The sequence below is a fragment of the Carettochelys insculpta genome, chromosome 18 (genome assembly GCF_033958435.1).
Source record: "Carettochelys insculpta isolate YL-2023 chromosome 18, ASM3395843v1, whole genome shotgun sequence".
Lineage (NCBI taxonomy): Eukaryota > Metazoa > Chordata > Testudines > Carettochelyidae > Carettochelys > Carettochelys insculpta.
The window spans coordinates 24383303-24403295 of NC_134154.1; the positions used below are offsets into that span (position 1 = coordinate 24383303).

Sequence of the window (19993 nt, forward strand, 5' to 3'; positions counted from 1 at the left end):
TGAAATTAATCAAAATGAAAAATATGAAGGAAAATATGTTTACCTTTTCAAAACAAAATGTCTCAACATTATGCAAACAAACCAAGAAACTCAAAATGATTTGTTTCAACTTTTCTCCCCCACCAATTTTGTCATAACTGACGCATTCCTATCAAATATACTTTCTTCTCATTTTACACAGATTTTTCAATTAATTACCACCTGCTTTTTGTTTAGCTTTCAAAGATCTCAAATCAAAAACGCTTGTTAGAATCTAACACAATTCACTTAGCTTTCACATTTAGGACTGTGTCCATGAAATATCTATCTGTAGTAGATGCTTAGTAAATGATTCAGTTTTCTTTCACCTTTCTTTGTTTTTGTTTTTTTAAACTTAGATTCTGGATAAAAAACAAAGTGAGAGAAACTTACTTCTCGTCCATTGTCAGAGTAACGTAGTCAGTCACTGCACGATATACACGGTCTACTCGGAAACACCGTAAAAGCAGCAGCTTCTGAAAATGTGTGAGACTGTTTTGGTATTTCATAGGAAATGGTGATTGTTCTAGGGCATCCAGATCATACCACTGAGAAAGGAAGCAGAGAACATGCAATGATCAGATGGACAAATCAACCAAGTTGACTAGGAAAGAAAAAGTCAATCTGATAAAAGAACTGCAACAAGAGAAATGGATAATGAAGAGACAGAAGAAAGTCAGAAAAATCAATTACAAAAGGAAACTTAGAAAAATATTTAATAAATGACCCCAAATCAAGTTTTTCATTAGAAAACATGTCTGTCCAATGCCATCTTCATACTTTCATTTAGTGGTAATTCTCCTAAAATACAAATAAAAGATACAGGTTGCCCCTCCCTGGTCAAGTGTGTTTGGGACCTGATGAGTCCCAAACAAGAGAACTTGCCAGACCTAGGAAGTCTGACGCCAGGTCTTTGCCCGTGAAAGCTTATGCTCCAAAATATCTGTTAGTCTATAAAGTGCCACAGGACTTCTTGTTGTTCTCAAAGATAAAGACTAACACAGCTACCTCTCTGACACTTGACTCTACTGAAGTCAATGACAAAACCTTAACTGATTTCACTGAAGATAGGCTCTCATACTAGATGGTTGAATGGAAAACATTTTTAAAAAGCTGGATCATGTTTGAACATTTAATTCTGGGGGAGGATTGAAACTAGACTAAGAAAATCACTTACTTCTTTCCATACTTCTGGATTTTTCTCCACATCATCTGGAAGAGAGCCAAACTCCTCAGGAAATAGTTCAGATAGGCGGATTATGTCCTCCCAGCCTTGGTCCAAAAGCCAAACACATGGCTTCTTTCGTGCACTCTTCTCCAGGGAAATACTGCCTAGTCACAATTCAGAAAACTATGTAAATATCACTATCATAAATGGGAGCACAATGACTTGTGATTAGTCTGCTGGAGAAATAGCTACCACTTTACAAGTATTTCAATACAGAGTTTGCATTTTTGCCACTATTTATGCATTTAAATAAAGATGTACTTTTGAATGTAAAATCCTGGCCCTTTGAAATCAATGGGAACTTTGTCATTGACTTCACTGGAGTCAGAATTTCACTGTTGGCCTTTCTGCCATCAAACAAGTTAGAAACAAATGCAAGGGACCCCAGCCTCTACTGGTGTAAACCAGATTAGGCCTATGCACTTAAACTAAGCCATGTTAATCTACTTCAGTTAAGGATCTACTGTTTCAGTTATAACAGTCCTATGGGCCATTAATAAAAGTGGATAAACCACAATTTTGTCTTGCACATATTTAGTTGAACATAACCAGGGGTTTCTTGAGCACCTGTTTTAAAATATTCCTCAGGGCTCAGGCTTAGTATTCTAAGTTTTATGCTAAATTTGAAAAATAAATGGGACTTGGGCACTTACAGAAATTTTACTCGGGAACTAACTTTGTCAGCCAAACATAGGTAATCAAATTATAAATTGTAATTGTAGAAATGCACATAGCTATTAGAAGGTATTAAGTATCCAACAGTTACCCTTTAAAAAGAAGTCCAGTTCTTCCTGGGGGATTCTACCATCAGCCTGTTCTATCTTGATAGTCATATTAAAGGAAAATAGTAATTTGTGTTTCTCAAACAAACCTGCAATGAGTTAAAATATTCTCCTCAGTTTGGTTTTTAAGAATCTGGGCCTGGAACAAATTTCAGATCCACATATTAACTCTGATCACACCACAAATTCAAGATGGTAAATTTTGATTCAGTCCACTATATAGATTTGAGACTACTACACAATGCACCTCCAGATCTCACTTCAGATGCCAAACAATCTCCCCTCCAAAGCTCAGAGAGGCTGAGAGCCTTGCTTCTGGCTGGAACCACTGCTGTTGGTAACTAAGTAGTCTTTTTTGTTTGATTTTTTTTTAAAGTAGCAGCACTTCTTAAATGTTAAGGGGATGGAACACAGCACGTCTCTGCATCTCAAAGCAACTTCAACTGCTGGAGGAGGGATAGAGAATGCAGAAGCATTAGCAGTGAACGGGATGTTTAGTAAATTCAGTATTTGTTGAAATACCTTTGACAGCACAAATTTACATTGCTTTGCATAGCTGACAGAAATAATTCCCATTACAGTCATTCAGACAAATACAATACCATCTCATTGCATAAACACACTAACCTGTGCAGCCATAGTTATATATGTTGAATGTCAATGTATCCATAATATTTTTTAGTCTCTTTGGAAGAATTGAGTTGGGCATGGATTTCCGAAGCGAAAACCCAAACACATCTAAGAAGGCGGCCAAGGAATATTGATACATGGTGTTGACAAGGGCCATTTCAGATAAAACAAAGAACAAAATGGCGCCCCTCTTAGCAGCAGGTCTGTAACCATCTCGTAGCTTGTCAATGTCCACAGCTGTCTTCTCGGCCAGTTTGAGTTTTTCTGATACCTAGCAAGTGAGAAATGTGGATCCCAGGCATTCATTTTATTCCTATATTACTATTACACAGATCTATCTGGTTAACAACATGTGAACTAATCTGTGGCTAAGTAATACTGAAACAGCATTTGGAAACATTCTAAACAACTTTGAACATATATCAAGCAGTAAACAAGTATCAGCATATACAAACAATCTTATGAACATTGGTAAGTATGCCATCGAAAGCCAGTCGCTGCCACAGAATCAAGAACATCTCCTTGAAACAACCCCACATTAAATTAGCTAAAAATTCAAGTAGCCTTTTAAAGAAAAATATCATATTAGTAAAAATTTGTTTCCTCCTCCAAAAATGCTTTAGTTCATTTTATTTAACTTCCATATGATGAAGTCTGAACATCTATGTTATAGAACATATGTTTACAAGAAATACAGGGGAAGATTAACAAATTTCAGTTAACCTTCAGTTGTAATGAAACCATGCAAATATTGAGTTGAAATAAGATGTTATAGATGATAGATCTATCTATCTATCTTTTAAAGTATAAAAAAATTTTTTTGTTTTGTTTTTTGTTTTGTTTTTTTTTAAAGTAGCAGCACTTCTTAATAAATAAAAAAAAAAGGTCCCTATATATGGAAGGCTTCTCTAAAGTTAGGCTTATTATTTGTCTGATGGAATAAAATCCTCCCAGTGGTACTGAACTATGTCTTAGATTACATCATAAATTCGTGGTCCAGATGAAAACCTTTGGATCACCCACCATCACATGAAGGAAAACAATGTAAACTGATGGTGTTTCACAGACCCAAGATTGATTTTGGGCTTGTCACTACTACAGCTGAGATTGTCGCTGTAGAGATTAATCAACTAGGGGTCCATTTAACAGGTCTAGTGAAGACCTGCTAAATCAACTGCCGAACACTTGGACATTGACTCTGGTACCCTACCTGAACAAGACGAATAAGGAGAGTCAACAAAAGACTTTCTCCCGTTAACCCAGCTCAGCATAGACTCTAATGTAAGTACATCTCAGCTAAATTGACTTGAATTATACTACTAATGTAACTCAAATTGCGTGGTTTAGATTGACTTGAACCTGTAGTGTGGACCTGCCCTTTGAGACTTCTACCAAATTAGGGAATTCCTCAAGAAATTCTATGGGTAGATCTACACTAGGGAAGAAAGTCGATTTCAGATATGTAATTCTACCTACGCCATTAGCGTAGCTAAAAATCGATGTATCAGAATTGGCTTTCTTAACTAGTGTAGTCTGGGGCTTGGAAGTCTCATGTCAATGTCCCTCACTACGCACAATAGCATGGTGTAAAGGGGTCAACAGCCAAGCCCAGAGAGATTGATTTTGTCGTGTCTTAACAGATGTGGAAAAAATTGAACTCCAGAAGATAGGTCTTCCTGCGGTCAATCTGCACATGAGTATACATTAGCCCTATGCTGCCTGGCCTCATACCTAAAGACGATGTATTTTTGAGCATGAATAAACATTCCTGGGTTAGGTGGGCAATCCTGAGCAAGCAAATTTTAAAGGCATTAAAATTTCTGTCTCTGGGCACAAATGCTATACCTGTGCGTACATGGATCTGTCATAAATAATGGCTCAGCTCCTTTTCAACTTAAATCCTAACTCAAGGAATAAAGAGGGATGAAAGAAATCCCAAAGAAAAGAAGGAAGAACAACAGCTAGAAATGGCTCTAATAAGTACCTCTGTAGCTTTGGCTTTTGTCTCCTCCAGGGTGTGTACCAAGTCCACATTATCCAACATGTTTCCTGTGGAAGTTGCCAGTTCCCGGAGGAGAGAGTCTTCCAAATCTTTCAGCAAGTTTTTGTTTTCGCTAGTTTCCTGGATGAGATGTTCTCTCTGCTCTTCGAGCTCTCTTCTTTCAAATCCCACTATAACACTGAGCAGCTGATCCTCAAGGCCTTTTAGTGTAACTGTGGATGGAGAATGTCGTTAACACACAGTCTTTCTTGAAACATAAAGTTAGCTTTCATACTGTTCCTTCAGGCTATATGATCTTACATAACACTATACCAAAAAGACAGGCTTAGTTAACAGCACTGAGCATTTTTCTTCTGTATCAGTTCTTACCTGACACATCTAATATGTAGCACATAGCTTCCTTTCAAACTAACAAAGGGGAGTGGAAAAATTTAACATTAAGTCATTGACTGATAGGACTGAAAGTGATCTCAAGGTGTCTTCTAGTCCAATCCCTGCACACAAGGCAGAACTCAGAATTTTCAGAGGCTGAATATAAGGAGAAAGTACAAACAATATGACGTATGCTGTCATATTATACATAGTTAATGTGTACTAAAAATTCCACTCCCAGAGAGCCAGGACACCTCCTCTGTCCCTCTTCTGCAGTAGTCAGAGGACTAGCCACTATTTACAGTATTTGTTCTCAGTTTACCGACTTACCTAATGCCAGATTTTGACGCCCAGACTGATGCTGAAAAGCAGCTTGCCCCATGAGACCTCAAAGGGACTAGTAGAGAAAGGTGCCACACAGCATGAGTGAGAGTGTCCGAATCTGCCCTTCATTCATGCAAGACCTGGATTTGTGCTGATACACAACCAGCAGGTAATCCAGCCAAAAAGCAGAGTAACTGCTTGGGTCACTGGTTTCAGGCTAATGAATCTGTAGGTAGGCTCACTACCCCTTGGCTCATCTAAATTCACATGCTGTGGTTTCTATTTCAAGAGGAAGGACCTTAGCTTTCTGGAGCATTCACTTATATAAGCCTAGTTTATGTACTAGGTTTGCATTACTGTGTACTTAATAAACAACAAGCAGTACTGTGGCATCTTAGAGACTAACACGTTTACTAAGTCATGAGTTTTGTGGGTACAACCCACTTCATTGTGCATTTGCTCACCTGTATAGTTGATAACCATAGCTTTTCCAAACACAGATGGTGAATATTTAGGGTTAGCTAACTTGGTGTTCAGGTACAGTTTGAAGTTATTGTCATAGTCCACCTCCTTATCACCCAGCACAATAAATGTTCGCCCCTGGGTAACTTTTATATTCTTTTCTAAGACATTGTCAATGACAGGATCTATGTATTCATCTACATCATGGAACAAGAAAGGACTCCCATACTTTATGGCCATTTCTAGTTGTTTAAGGAAATCAGAGTCGTTAAAGGAAGCCATCTGAAAGAGAACAGAATAATAGAAAGATTTGGAAACACGGTTAATATTGAATCAATGGATATTTCTATTTTACAATAATTGCCAATATTAATCTATGTGTCTGCCTGTCATCCTACGGATGATATATCCACCCAGATTGGGTGAGACCAAAGAAAGCACATTCTTTATTCTGATCTACTGAGAAAAACTCTCCACTTAGAAAATAATTCTTTCCTGATGCAACTGCAACCTTTCCTGGAAAACACAATATGGCCTACACTTTTGTCTATCCTGTTTCTGCAAGCACTGGGGTTTTCTGTAAGATGCAACTCACACATTTTGTAGTATAAATAACAAGGCAAGCCTGGAGTTTAAGTGAGTTTGTAGTTACCACACAGAGGCCACATCTATGTGGGCAGCCTCTATTGACAGAGGTCACCGTCAACAGAGAAACTCCGACAGTACCTCTGTCAACAGACAGAGTCTATACACAAAAGCAGATCAAAAGAGCAAGTCACTCTGTTGACACGGAGCAGCCAGAATGCCCTGCCCTCTCTTGACAGAATGGCTGACAAGAAGTGCTGCACACAGGGCTGCCTGGGGAACCGGAAGCCCTTTCTTTCAACGCAGAAGGGTCTACGCAAGCACTCTGTTGACAAAGCATTGTCAACAGAAGCGTTATGCCTGATCGGGAACAGCGATAACACTGCCCATTGAACAGCTGAGTTTTGTTGATAAACTCTCGACAGACTGCTTTAATCGTGTAGTGGCTCGGTGAGTTTTGTCGACAAAAACTCAGTTTTGTCAACAGAAGCTGCTCCTGTAGATGCGGCCTGAAAGAGCACCCATTGTAGGGTTTAGATGGCCAGGCAATGGAACAGGGAGGAAACAGTGGTTTTGGGTGGCCGTGGCAGACGTGAACTGTAAGGGAATTGAGGGTCATGGGAGGGTCATGACCTAGGGGGATGAAGACTAAGTAGGTCTTAGATACAACAGCATTTCAGCTTCCCAAACTGACACCCCTTCCAGCTGAACTCCAGAATATTTTTAACACACTTTATCACTGGGGAAGAGGAGTCAGAATGGTGCCTGCCTACGGCCTCCCAAGTTCACACAGCACTAAAAAAGGCAAGCGTGATGTAAACTGTTGCTCCCATGCTGAGGGAATAGGAAACTAGAGCCCCAGCATTTCTTGTTCCCAAAACTGGAGGTCTCTGACAGGACTGCTTGGCTTCTGGTGTTTCAAATATCTTGCGCTTCAATCCTCCACAGGCTGGTTGCAGGGTGAGGTCACCATCGATTTGGTTAATTGACTTTATTTTTAGATGCTTAATGGAACTGCACTTCCGTCCCATTTAGGTTCAACCATCACAACTGTCGATTTCCACCAATAACAGAGGACCTGGTGAAGATGGCAGATATTTATGCATCTTTCAAAATAATAAAAATTAAACAAAAATTGTGCTTCACCCTCAGGTTATTTTTTTCCTCTTTTCTCCTGATCCAATTTAACGCCTGCTGCTGGGGATCTATGCACAAAGGGAATCGGCTAGCACGTGTTGTCAGAATGCCATTCTGAACAGAGAGCTCATCCGGAGGCAAACCTTGGGAGCCCCACCTAAGAGGAAAAGAAAGAAAAGATTGCCATGCAGTATGTTCTTTATCCTACAGCAACATGATTCACTTATGGGTAAATTACTTTACTGAGCAGTCTCTTACAAACTCACAACACGGGTGGGCAAGATATGGCCTACGAGCCACATCTGGCCCACCAAGCCTTTTAATCTGGCCTGCCCCTGTATATGGAGGAGCACCCCTCAGGGTGGCTAGCTGCTCCCTGTGGCTCTCTGGGCTACACAGGGGGTAGAGGAATAAGGTGCTGCCCCCACCCTCAGCAAACTCTCTCGGCTCTCACTGGCTAGTTTCAGGCCAATAGGAGTTGAGAGATTTGCTGGGGGCGGGGTCAGCATGCGAAGACTCCCTCACAGCATAGAGAGCCACATGGAGTGTTCTAGGGCTGCTGGCAGGCCTGGAACCTTGCCTGAAAATGCTGCTGGTTGGGAGTGGCCACGAGCTGCTTAGATAAGCATCCCCCCTCCAGAGCCTGCCTCTGGCACACCCCCTGCACCCCAACTCCCTCTCAGACCTTGCACCCCCTCTTATACCTCCCCATAGGCCACAATCCTCTCCTACACCCATACCCTCTCCCAGACCATGGACCCTAACCCCTTAGTTCAGGTCAGCACCCTAATCCTCTGCACCTTCTCTCCCCTGCCCCAGCTCACAACTCCCTCCTAGACCCTGCACCTCCTCTTGCACCCCTCCCCCAGGCCAGAATCCTCTCCTGCACCAATATCCTCTCCTGGACCCTGCACACCAATCCCGACCCAGATCACACACACCTCCTTCCTCAAACTCCCTCTCAGACCCACACTCCTCTTACACCCCATACCCTTCCCCAAGCTCCCTTCTGCACCCAACCTCCATCTCAGACCCTGCACCTTCTCTATAGGAAACTGTAGCCCTTAACCACTTACCAAAATTTTGGAGTGGCTCCCCTTCAAATATTATTGCCCACCTCTGCCCTACAACATGCGGTGTTTTAGATGATGAGATGAGCAGCATGTCCCCAAGCCTGGCTCTACAGAATTATGCTCTAGTGCTGAAAATAGCCAGGCAGATGTTTGGGCTCCAGCTTTGAAGCCCGAGGAGAGGGGAGGGTTTCAAGTCTCAGGCCCCAGCCTGAGTCCAAACATCCACACAGCTATTTTCAGTGATACAGGGTGAGCTTAAATCTGCAGACCAGCTCTGTGACTTCCTGACATTTCTTTTCCCCACTTAGACATACCCATAGACTCCCAAGGGGAACAATGAAAACATCACTGACTTACTGATAACCAGCCTGGCTAAAGCCAGGCCCACTGACAGAGAGACAGTTGCTCTGGGGCCCAGCATTTCAAAGGAGCCCAGAGTTCCAGCCACTGTCTCTGCTGCTTTGGCAGTGGCAGTGGCTGGAGCTCCAGGCCCCTTTGAAGTACTGCAGCAGTGCTGCTGCACCACTGTGCATGGGTGTGAGGGGGCCAGCGCTGAGGGCTGAATGCCCTAGGCCTTGTTCCTTCCAGGGCATGCAGCCAGGCCTCCCATCCCACCTTACCCTGAGACCTGCAGTGGCTTTTAGCTCCTCTGGCTAAAGCATTAAGTAATGTACTCTGGTGAATAATCCTGCACATGCAAGAAAAAGGTCTAAATGGCAAATCCATTGATGTCCGTGAAAGGGATCCCATTGGTCTTTGCATCTCACTCAGAGTTTGAATCTACTCTGCAAAACACATTTTTCAGTGGCATCACAATACTTTGTGCTTCACACGTGAAAATCACAAATATGTTTATATCCCAAGGAGCTCAATTCACAAGAAAGCTGTGCGGTCTCACAGCCAGCCTTGGGATCTGAAAATTCCTCCTGGCATGCTTGTGGATCACCAATAATAATAATAATAATAATAATAAAATTATACTCTACGCTCCACTGCCTTGTGGGTTATCCTGGGAAGGAGCAAGGCTAAGGGAGTAAACCCTGACAGAAAATCCGGAGAGGAGTCCTAAGGCAGTTCTGTGCTAACTTCTGGCATTGACCCGGCAACTCCTGCAGCTGAGCTGGTACCAGACGTAGAGGTTATCTTCTCCTTTGGACTGTATCAGTAAAGCCAAGAGGGGAACACTGGTGTCTGGGCAGTCCAGAGTCCCAAAAAATTGCCCAGGCTCGCGCCTGGAGAGGTACTCCAGCATCGCTTAACAGCGTTGAACCAACACGGGAGGTAACAGATACCGGTTATAAGCTCTTGCTTGATTGTCAAAGTACCAATCACTTAACGGCACTGAAAACCTAATTGATAGCCTAAGGGTAATGATGAGCAGGAAAAGAGCTCTGGACTGGAATTTAGTTAAAAATTCTGTTGCTCCATATGAGCAGAATACAATATATTTAGTATAGGAAAGGGGTTGAGATTCAACCATCACTGTATTGGCTATGCTTGGCTAACAGGAGTGAAAAATACTTCAAATGTAATTGTCCTTGGAGAAAGCAGACAAGGCTCCATATATGCAGGGGGAAAATCTCTTTGCAAGGCACTTTGCAAGATTCTTTGCAAGATTCTCTGAGGAAAAGCACTATAAATTATTATTATTATATTCTATTCTCCACTTTCAGTCACTGTTCAGTGGAGCCATATGCTGACGGCTTTTTTCTAATTTCTGTGATTCAATGCAAAAATAGAGATGGGCCCAATCCACCCCCCACTCCTCTAATCCAACAGTCTCCAATCCTGGACCCAGATTCAGACCCAAACTGTGAGACTCCAGCCCTTCACTCCACTTAGTAGCAACTGGGCTGCTTTTTTAAAGCTCAGTGAATTTACATACCTGCTAATCTCTACATCATCTGTGAGGAGGTTTTCCAATCTAAAAGGCTGGCTGAGAGGAATCCCTCGGGAGAGGATATCTTCTTGCCATTCCTGATAGACCATCTCACTACGGAAATCCCAGTTGAACGCCCCTTCATAGCTCAGAAACGCAGCACAAAGTAGACAGTCACCTAGAAGCTTCACTTTTCGGATTTTTAATTCCTCTAAGTCATTTGTCCATCTGATAGAAAAATTAATGAGTCCTTGGTCAGCCTGAGATGCCTTCTGCAGCAGGGGCCAGAGAAGTATCTTTTGTGGAGAATAGCGAGAGTATGTTCTAACTTCATGTTGAGAAGAGCCCTAAACCTACACCCAGCAACTATATCACAACTGTAATAGCAGCAGAAAGTTCAATTTAACCTAGAACTTCCTTCTTTTTAATCTAAAACAAATGAATTTGAGTCACGCCTTTTAACAGTACTTTACAGTAGATGTATTTTGCTTTTTTCCTTTCAGTTTAAAAGACTAAATATGAGTTTGAAATATGCCAAGTAGTGATTTCTGGATAGAAAACTCATATTATTTTTATAATTTTTCAATAGCTGCTTCTCAGAAATCAACAAAACACAGGGTGCTATTTTCAAAAGTGATTTTGGTTGCTGCTTAGGCTCCTAAGTGCCTAAATCACTTTTGAAAACATGATAAATTCCTACATCGCTTAGGTGCTTTTGAAAGTTTTATGCATGGTCTCTGAGCTTACATTTTAATACAAAAAACCCTCTCTTCTAGCACTAGACTTAACCTTATATTTTCAGATCCCAAGCCAGAGATGAGTTTGTCAGCAGCGATAAGTCTCCTTTCCATGATCTCGGCTTCTTCTTGTAACTGTTGTTTTTCCCTTATTGCAGCTTCGTACTTGTCACCTAATGCTTTTAGCTCCCGCTGAATTGTCGCCAGCTCTGCCTGTATCTTTTCCAGATCACGTTTACTTAAGTAGTAGTTGCGTTCCAGCCTAGCTACCTACGTTAGAAGAGACATCATGCATCAAGTCAGAGGAATGAGGAGTTTGTTTTTTTGGTGCAAAATCATTCATTTTCAGCCTTCAGTTAGCAATCTTATATATGTTTAAGGAAATATGGTAATAAATGGTTTAAGCAGCAAAAACAGACACTGTTTTTTACCCAGCTCTTCTAGCCCCGTACACACCTAATGTGGTCTAGTTCTGCAGTCCTGGCACAGGCAAAACTCCTAATCCTGAGCTAGCCACGTACTTAAGCACATAATATCTATAAGAGTATTGGCTGCCTAAGAAAATAGGGATCAGGGCCTAAAAGGACATTTAGAGCCAGGACTAGATAAATGCACTTGCCTACTGGCCAGTGGCAAGAAAACCTCCCTTAATGAGCAGCAATGTTCTCTAATAGCATCGGCAGGATTAATGCTTGCATTTTATACAAGAATGACATTGCTAGCCCTTTTTAAATAGGCCATAAAATGGTCCCCAGGGAAATGGAATCACTGTACCACTGAGTCCCTCCATCCCCTGATGTTTTCAGTAGACAACTACATCAAATATTACATTACAAAATTCCTCCTTTACTTTCTGTTTTCATGCAAATGGGAACTGGTATCACAGACACATAATACAATGAAAGCAGCAGCATGCAGCTGACAGCCCAGCTTCGTAAAGTGCATTGTGATCTACAGAGCAAAAGTGCTACACAAGAACGAAGGGATATTATTACTATGGCTCTAGCAAACACCATTTTCATGGATGTTAAGACTTTGAAAAGGAGGAACACTGCAGTACATAAAGTGCCAACTGTTAATTTTGTGGCAACAAACCCTGTGCATTACCCTTCACGTTCATATGCGTACACTGTACCTTTTCTCTCTTTGGCCTGATTTCCTTAGCCACATCACAATAGCTCATTACTGCGTCAACAAATTTCAACATTCCCAATCCTGCTCTGCTAACAACTTCCATTTCTTCAAATGTTGTATTAAGAGTCTTTAACAGACCTAAATGTTAACATACAAAAAAACCTGGAAGTCAGTTTAATAACAGAGCATAAATCACAAGAGCAAGAGTTCCTTATTAATAAAATCTCAATTAGCTCTCTGTTCTGGGGTATCTGAGAACCAGAATTTGAGAACCAAAGCAAAACAAATTGTTAGTACAGGTTACACCTCCCAAATCTGGGACTCCCTCATCTGTCAACATCCATGTTCTGGCAGGACCATGGATGTTCCAGGACCAGGGGGCTTGGGAGCCTAGTGGCAGAAGGGCCAAGAGCCCTGCCAAGCTCAGAGACTGGTGGGGCTGGCATCTGCATGGCTGAGGCTAGTGTCTGGTACCCCAGCCACAGGGCCAGAGCCAATGTCCACTGTGCCCAGGCTGGGACTGGTGTCTGCATGGCCAGAGCTGGCCCCCGGCATCCCAGCCAGCGCCTGAACAGTGTCCATGGGGCTGAGGGTGGCAGCCCAGCTGGACCAGTGATAGGGAGGCAGGTCAGGATGGAACCCAAGCTGGCAGAGAGGAGGGCAGCGGTGTGGAGGGGGGGCCAGAAATGGGGAACCTCCCCTGGTCTGGCAAGTGCACTGATTTGGGATGGGTCAGGTCCCAAGAGTGCCAAACCAGAGATGTCCAACCTGTATAAGGTTATGCTGCTGGACAACAATAAAACCAACAGAATGTTGTCAGGCATTCAAGGACTTTAGGCCAGTTGACTACAAGGGTAGCTCAGTGAGATCGGGGTTGCTCGTTTTTTCAGGATCCAACCTCTTGCTTGCTGGAAGGCAAGGGTTCTTATGCTCACTAGCCCAAATCTCCTCTCACCAACCCCAACGTAACTCCACTCAAGTCACTGGAGTTACGCCAGATTTACACTGGTGTAAGGATGAGCAGGATGTGGTCCCATTAATATGAGTTGCAGCCCACCACCTTTCCATGACACACTCATGTTGCATTTTTAATGTTCATTGTGAAGAAGACGTGACAATTATACGTGGAAGTAGCTAAAAAACAAAGGCTCTGCTCAACCGTTTAGTTTATGTCTAACCTCCTCTAAGCAAAAGTCACCCAAGATTACAATGCAAGTTAAGGCATAACCCTGTGCAGAGAGCAAGCACCAGGCCTTTGTGCCATGAAAGTCCTTGTTAACCCAACATTGCAAAGCAAGCCTCAGGCTTGCCCTCTGCATCAGGGTGAATTTTACCCACAGAGAGGAAAGCATCCTCATAGCTGCCAACATCTGAAATAATATTAATAAAACTCTACACTCAACTTCAAGTGACTGATTCATTCAGTTGAACAAGTTACCTCGGACGGATTTAACTTGGGTCTGAGTAATTGCATCAAAATCTATCTCCATTAGGGATCGCAGGAAATTTGGGTCAGACATCATTCCTTTGGCTGTCTTCCAGTTTAATTCTTTGTATCCTCTCATTATGAGGATACATTCACAAACAGTCTGCACCTGTTTAGGAGGCTTAGCAAAGGACCTAGAAAATGAACATGGGTGAAGGGAAGAGACAACTTGCACGATGCCCTGAGTACATATCTCTTGCAGGAAGAGGGATTTTTTCCCAATCAGTGGTATTTGGCAGAAAGGCCATTGCAGTTACTCAAGATACCTTCTCCTTCAAATGAGAAACACAGTCCAGTCCAAACAAGGAAAGATTTATAAACAGAGGGCTACAAATGAAATATTACATTTACACAACAACTTCCTTCGGGTTTGTAAGGGAAGTAAACCATGAGAGAAATAAAGCCCTTAACTATGTGTTTACTGGACCTCAGAGCTGCAGTGGGCTGCAATAACAGTGACAGAAACTGGCAGCAACTGTTTCTGGAACTAGCCCTCAGGATTCCTGGCTTAAGTAGTGTAATCTGCTGTGGGAACAAAGGAGATGTTAGGATGGAAAGATGAGCTGAATCCCATCGAAGTCTGATACTCTGATCTTTCCTTTGAATTAACAGTTCTATCCCATTATATAGTATTTACTTCTGGATACTCACCTAATTCTTGAGAAAAGGTGTTTATTGTACCAGGTGTATTAAATGTATGTGTGCTTTGTTCTTCAATGCTATTTAACAACTGAGAACCACAGGCCTTGAATCCGGGCTCACAACAGCACTCAGGTCACAGCCACCACCCAGCAGTTCACCCAAACAAGCAGAGAAAGGAACCAGTGAGAGCTAGATTGCAGAAGGGCCGGCCCCTGCAGCTCCCAATTAGGGAACGCATCTGGCACACCTAATTAGCTGAGGAGCACTATGTAAACCAAGAAAGAACAAAAGTTACCTGAGCAACCCCTGGCTGGCTGCTAGTATGGACTCTTCCTGCTTGACTGACTCCTGAGCCCCTCACTCCTCACAGATTTCCTGTCCTCCTATCCCATACTCCTGTCTACTCCTAGGTCCTCCTTTCCGGCTCTAACGCCTGGTTCCTGCCCCTATGCCTTACCCCGACGGTGTCTCCATCTCTGACCTTGGCTTGGCAACTGACTCTGACCCCTAGCTAGCATCTGACTTTGTCTCCAGCACTAACCTTTCGGCTTGGTACCTGATATTGTCTTTGGTTCCAATCCATGTTTCCTAACCACTAGGCATGACTCCTGTACTGACCACTATACCTACCTGCCCACACACCAGTCATTGCTGCAACCCTCTGTGGGTCAAATTCACACCCTCTTCTCCCAACAAAGGGCCACCAAAGGCCAACGCCTTGGTCAGAAGAGTAGAAAAATACTGTATAGAGTTTTCTCAGAAGACTAATAATGTCAGGGTTTGCTTCATCGTCCATCCTCCCATGAAAGCTTACATACATGTGACAATGCATTAAAAAAAAAAGGAAGAAGCCCTGTTTTGGAAATAATTATACTATGGACTGCCCTTTGAAGCATGTGGCCAGCAGAAAGCCAGGCCTGTTGGAATTCAGGTGGAGTACCTGTGGTCAGATGCTCCATTGGTGTAAATCGGCATGGCTACATTGACTAGAAGGGGAAGAGGAAGTTGCCCATTGCAAGGGGAACAGCAAGGAAGAATGTCTAGAGGATTGGTCAGAGGAGGGTGATCAAGTGTGGTGGGGACTGGAAAGAGGCTGAAGTGAGCAGGAATGGCAGAAATTTTGGAGGCAAAGAATCATAGAACACTAGAATAGAAAGGGACCTCAAGAGGTCATTAAATCCAGTCCCCTGCCCTCATGGCAGGACCAAGCACCATCTATATTATCCTTGTTAGATATTTATCTAACCTGGTCTTAAATATCTCAATGATGGAGATTCTACAACCACCCAAGGCATTTTATTCCTGTAATTAACCACCCTGACAGTTAGGACATTTTTCCAAATGTCCAATCTAAACCTTCCTTGCAGCAATTTAAGCCCATTGCTTCTTTCTTATTTTCAGAGGTTAAGGAGGATAATTTTTCTCTTTCATCTCTCTCTCTGTAACACCCTTTTAGGTACTTGAAAGCTGCTATCAGTCCCCTCTCAGCCTCCTTTTTTCCATAATAAACAAGCCCCATTCTTTCAATCTTCTCTCATAGGTTATATTTTCTAGACCTTCAATCATTTTAGTTGCTCTTCTCTGGACCCTTTCCAAGTTCTCCACATCTTTCCTAAAATGTGGGGCCCAGAAATGGACACAGTACTCCAACTGAGGCCTAATCAGTGCAGAGTGGAGCAGAAGAATTACTTCTCATGTCTTGGCTATAGTGTTAAAGTCACCCTTACAAGGGGTATTCTTAAAACACACAAAAACAGGGCATGTCAAAAGAGAAATGCACACAGTCATATCATCAAACATCCTTGAAACAAAAGTAATGTATATCCCATATCGGAAGCAGAATAAAGTCAGTGCCACACAGTGTCAGGGCGGGGATAGCTACTATTTGAATGACCCTCACAGACACTTCACTAGTACCCTGGGGGGCAGAAATGTATTACAGAATGATTAGAAAGATGTCAACTATTAGACTGCCTTCCTGGACCAAAGTACAGGCCTGTGATTGACCTACAGGACTTTGAGGTCCCCAAGCTCTGCCTCAAACTCCCTGAGAGATCTTGACTTCTCTGGCTTCAGTCCCCACATCTATCTAATAAGGATGACCATGCTTCTTTGCCTCACAGGGTCCTGAGGCTGAGGGTGTTAAGTGCTTGTGCATTGCCCCATGATCAGCAAAGGGCACCAGAGAAATTAATTTCCAAGTGTGTGTGCTGTTACAAATCAAAATTAATCACCTGATCTCTGTGACATCAGACTTGTCAAGCTTCTGCAGCTCCAGTTTAGCAGCTTCCAAAATAGGCAAAGCCTCAGCCAGGGCAGTCTCAGCTTCTTTCTTTTCCACGGCAATAACCTTATTTTGTTCTTCTATCTCCACTGCTTTTTCTTCAGCCAATTTTTTCTTCTCCTCAGCTAAAAAGTGTGAAAGGCAAACTATAATAAATGGCCTACTAAGATTTGTTTCTAGCTAACAAACCCTGCAAGTACACACAGCCTGAAATCAGAAACTACCACTATCACTAGGTCACTCATCTCTTTTGGTGCTAGATCACTGCTGTTCATAGTACTCGTCCCATCACAGACCAGCACAGATAAGCTCTAGAATGTTAGTAATAACAGATGCAACCTCCTTTTCTACTCTCCTTCTTTGTGTCTCCCTTTCTCGAGGGGAAACAGCTCAAAAATCCCCCTCTGATCCCTGACACAGCCATTCCTGTTGCCTTCCCACATACTTCCTATCCCTTTGGCTCACAACCCTCCCCTTGCTGCTAGTGTCTTCTCCAGAAATTTGCTCCCAACAGTTTGAGATGGGATGTGAAGAAGAGCACAATATCTGCTTGAAAGAGCAATGGACATTATTGTGAGAAACTTGCAATTGTCCCATTTGGAATTTGGTGAGGAAACAAAGATCAACAGTCCTTCTCTTGTCCGTTAATGATAACATAGTGGGACCTCAGATCAGTAATTTTAAAGAATGGGGGTATTGATGACTGAATCATCATCACCTACATTTGTTAAGTATCTTCCTGCTTAATGCTGATCCGGCCCACCTTCGCTTGTGGAATAGGATAAGAGTTTCATATACTTGCCTATTGCTGTGTTGGTTGCTATCTCTTGTAACAAGGCCTCACAGGCTGCTGATTTTTCAGCTAATACAATCTTCTGCTCTGCAAGTTTCTCATTTAGTTCATCCAGCTGAACAGTTGCTTCCTTTAGTTTAGTCAATCCTCCCTCCAGACGTTTGCACTGTGCTTAGTACAAAAAAAGGAGACGTAATAGTGATTAAAGGAGCTACCATAAAGTAGTTGACACCGCTATTTAAGAAGTGCCTTGTTCTGCTGTCACAAAAATCAGTCCTTTTCTTAAAACTGCAACAGGCCTCCCTGACTATTTTTGCAAGGTTGCAAGTTGTTATGGTGCTCCAAACAGCCAGGTTCCATGGTCAGTACTCTTGCTGAGAGTGTAAAATGATAACTGTAGTAAGATGTAAGGCCTAAGCCCATATATTGCAGGCCTGGTGTGAGGCCTAAGGCCTAGTAACAATGGACAAAATGTGGCTCGAAGCAAAGGTAAGCTGTGAGCAAAAGGCAGGCCTCTGTTAACAGAACTTGGCACAGACAGGGCTGGGAGTACAAAACACTCATTGGTAATTGATCCAGGTGCAGAACAATAATTGGCATAAGTTGAAATCACAAAGTCTCAACAGCTCATTAAAAAGACCTTGATACCTACTCCTTACAGATACAAACCCAGGTTCATGAAAGGGTCTAAAATGACAGCATAATGGATAGAGATGATCTAACCAAACCACGAGGTACAGGGTGATGGGTAGTATCTAAGTAGTGTCAGGAGGTGGTCACCTGACAACGTCAGAGGGTGGTAACCTGATACGTCAGCAGTGAGGTGCTCTTTGTTTGTACCTGTATATAACGTGATGTCTTGGGGGGGGGCGTCTTTGTCTGACCTGGGGGGCAGTGCAATTTCTACTGTTTGTGTCAGTCCAATGCAACAGGTGCACATGTACAGAGTATCAGTACAGCATACCGTACCTAACTACTGTTATTTGTACCTTGCTTGGCACTAAATCCCATCTGGGTGCCTTTGATCCTCACCTGGTCTGTGGTTCCTGGGAAACCTTGGCCGTGGTCAGTGGGCCTGATTCATTGAACACACACACGCATGCACTCGCACATGCACTCACTCACTTACACCCTCAAGCAGCCTTCTGGTTATCATCAGTGGAGCCAAAGACCCATGAGGACACAATGGCAGCAAATATGCTGAACTACAATAACAAGTCCAGCAAGAGTTCTCTTCCCTTTTAGTCCCACAGCTATAGCATCAGCTCAAAGGTTGCAGAGCTCTTTCCCCATGGCGCATTTTCTGCGCTTCTGCAGAAGACAGTCTCTGAGCATACATCAACCACATCTCAAACCACTAAGCACACAGCAGTATCCATCAGAATACAGCTATCTATTCCGAGAAGAACAATGCACGTCACACCATCACCAGAATAAAACCCTAAGCTGAGCGTGAGCCACTAAGTTCAAATCTATATCCAGATACTCCCAATGCTCAGTGAGGTTTGCATAGGAAGTTCTGCTTCAGATGCTGAGAAAGAAAATGTGTTACTCTGGAAAAGCTCATTATTTCAAGTAATGGTCATTTGGGTTGTATTTATTTGATTGCTTTTGCACAAACTTGGAGAGTGAAATGAGTCTGTTACAACATCTCAATCACATACAGTCTGAAAAAGAGAAAACCTTACCTAAAATGAACAGATTTTTCTCTTCCAGCAATTTTGAGTAAGTGTTAATGAAATCAAGGTAATTCTTTGGTGTAACATAGTTGCTGCGTCTCAGCTTTTGTAGGAATTTTTTACTGAAATCCCCTACAGATTTGTGCACCATGACAATGTGCTCAATCACCAACTGTGTGTGTTCTGTTGGGATCAGTGGATTTTCCCCTGAAAAAGAAATACAAATAAAACATCTCAAAGACATTTAAAAGGGTGCTAAGGTTTCATATATCCCCATTTTACAGACAGGGAGACTAAGGCACCAATAAGTTAAATGACTTGCCCCAGGACAAAGAAAAGACAGCAGCAGAGTGAAGACTAGAACGCAGGAATCCTAAGAGCTGCTCTGCTGCTCAGGGCATTAAACAACACTGCCTCCAAGCTTTGAAGATCTCATTTAACGTTGCCGCCATATATTAAAAAAAAATGTTCTTTTCTTGCACACCCTCATACCCTCTGAAAAAGCCTGCAAATCTGAGATTTGTGGAGTCCGGGATATATACACCCACTGTCAGACTGAACTCAGGTCTCTGCATTATAGTACAACATGCACATGGATGGAAGAGATTAGAGAGGACATTGCTTCAGCGCCATGGTTAGATACATCAGACCTTTGATGTCTACCAACAAGAACTGAATGAGAGTGATACAGTTTCATAACTAAAGCTCCCAAGGCCTTTTCCATTCTACTTGCAGCCAACTCGTGT

At 42.7% G+C, this 19993-nt stretch overlaps 1 protein-coding gene across 1 annotated transcript in view; it reads right to left on the minus strand.

Annotated features, from left to right (window-relative positions):
• DNAH10 (dynein axonemal heavy chain 10) overlaps positions 1–19993 on the minus strand; it is a 91121-nt gene that overhangs the window by 11899 nt on the left and 59229 nt on the right. Inside the window, exons 49-62 of the mRNA XM_075012391.1 lie at positions 19257–19454; positions 17578–17739; positions 16726–16900; positions 13802–13983; positions 12365–12501; positions 11282–11499; positions 10499–10720; positions 7550–7697; positions 5821–6100; positions 4643–4872; positions 2656–2929; positions 2013–2117; positions 1196–1350; positions 412–566 (exon numbers count right to left, since the gene is read on the minus strand). Of these exons, the coding sequence (XP_074868492.1) occupies positions 412–566; positions 1196–1350; positions 2013–2117; positions 2656–2929; positions 4643–4872; positions 5821–6100; positions 7550–7697; positions 10499–10720; positions 11282–11499; positions 12365–12501; positions 13802–13983; positions 16726–16900; positions 17578–17739; positions 19257–19454 (2641 nt within the window). The remainder of the gene's footprint in view (positions 1–411; positions 567–1195; positions 1351–2012; positions 2118–2655; positions 2930–4642; positions 4873–5820; positions 6101–7549; positions 7698–10498; positions 10721–11281; positions 11500–12364; positions 12502–13801; positions 13984–16725; positions 16901–17577; positions 17740–19256; positions 19455–19993) is intronic.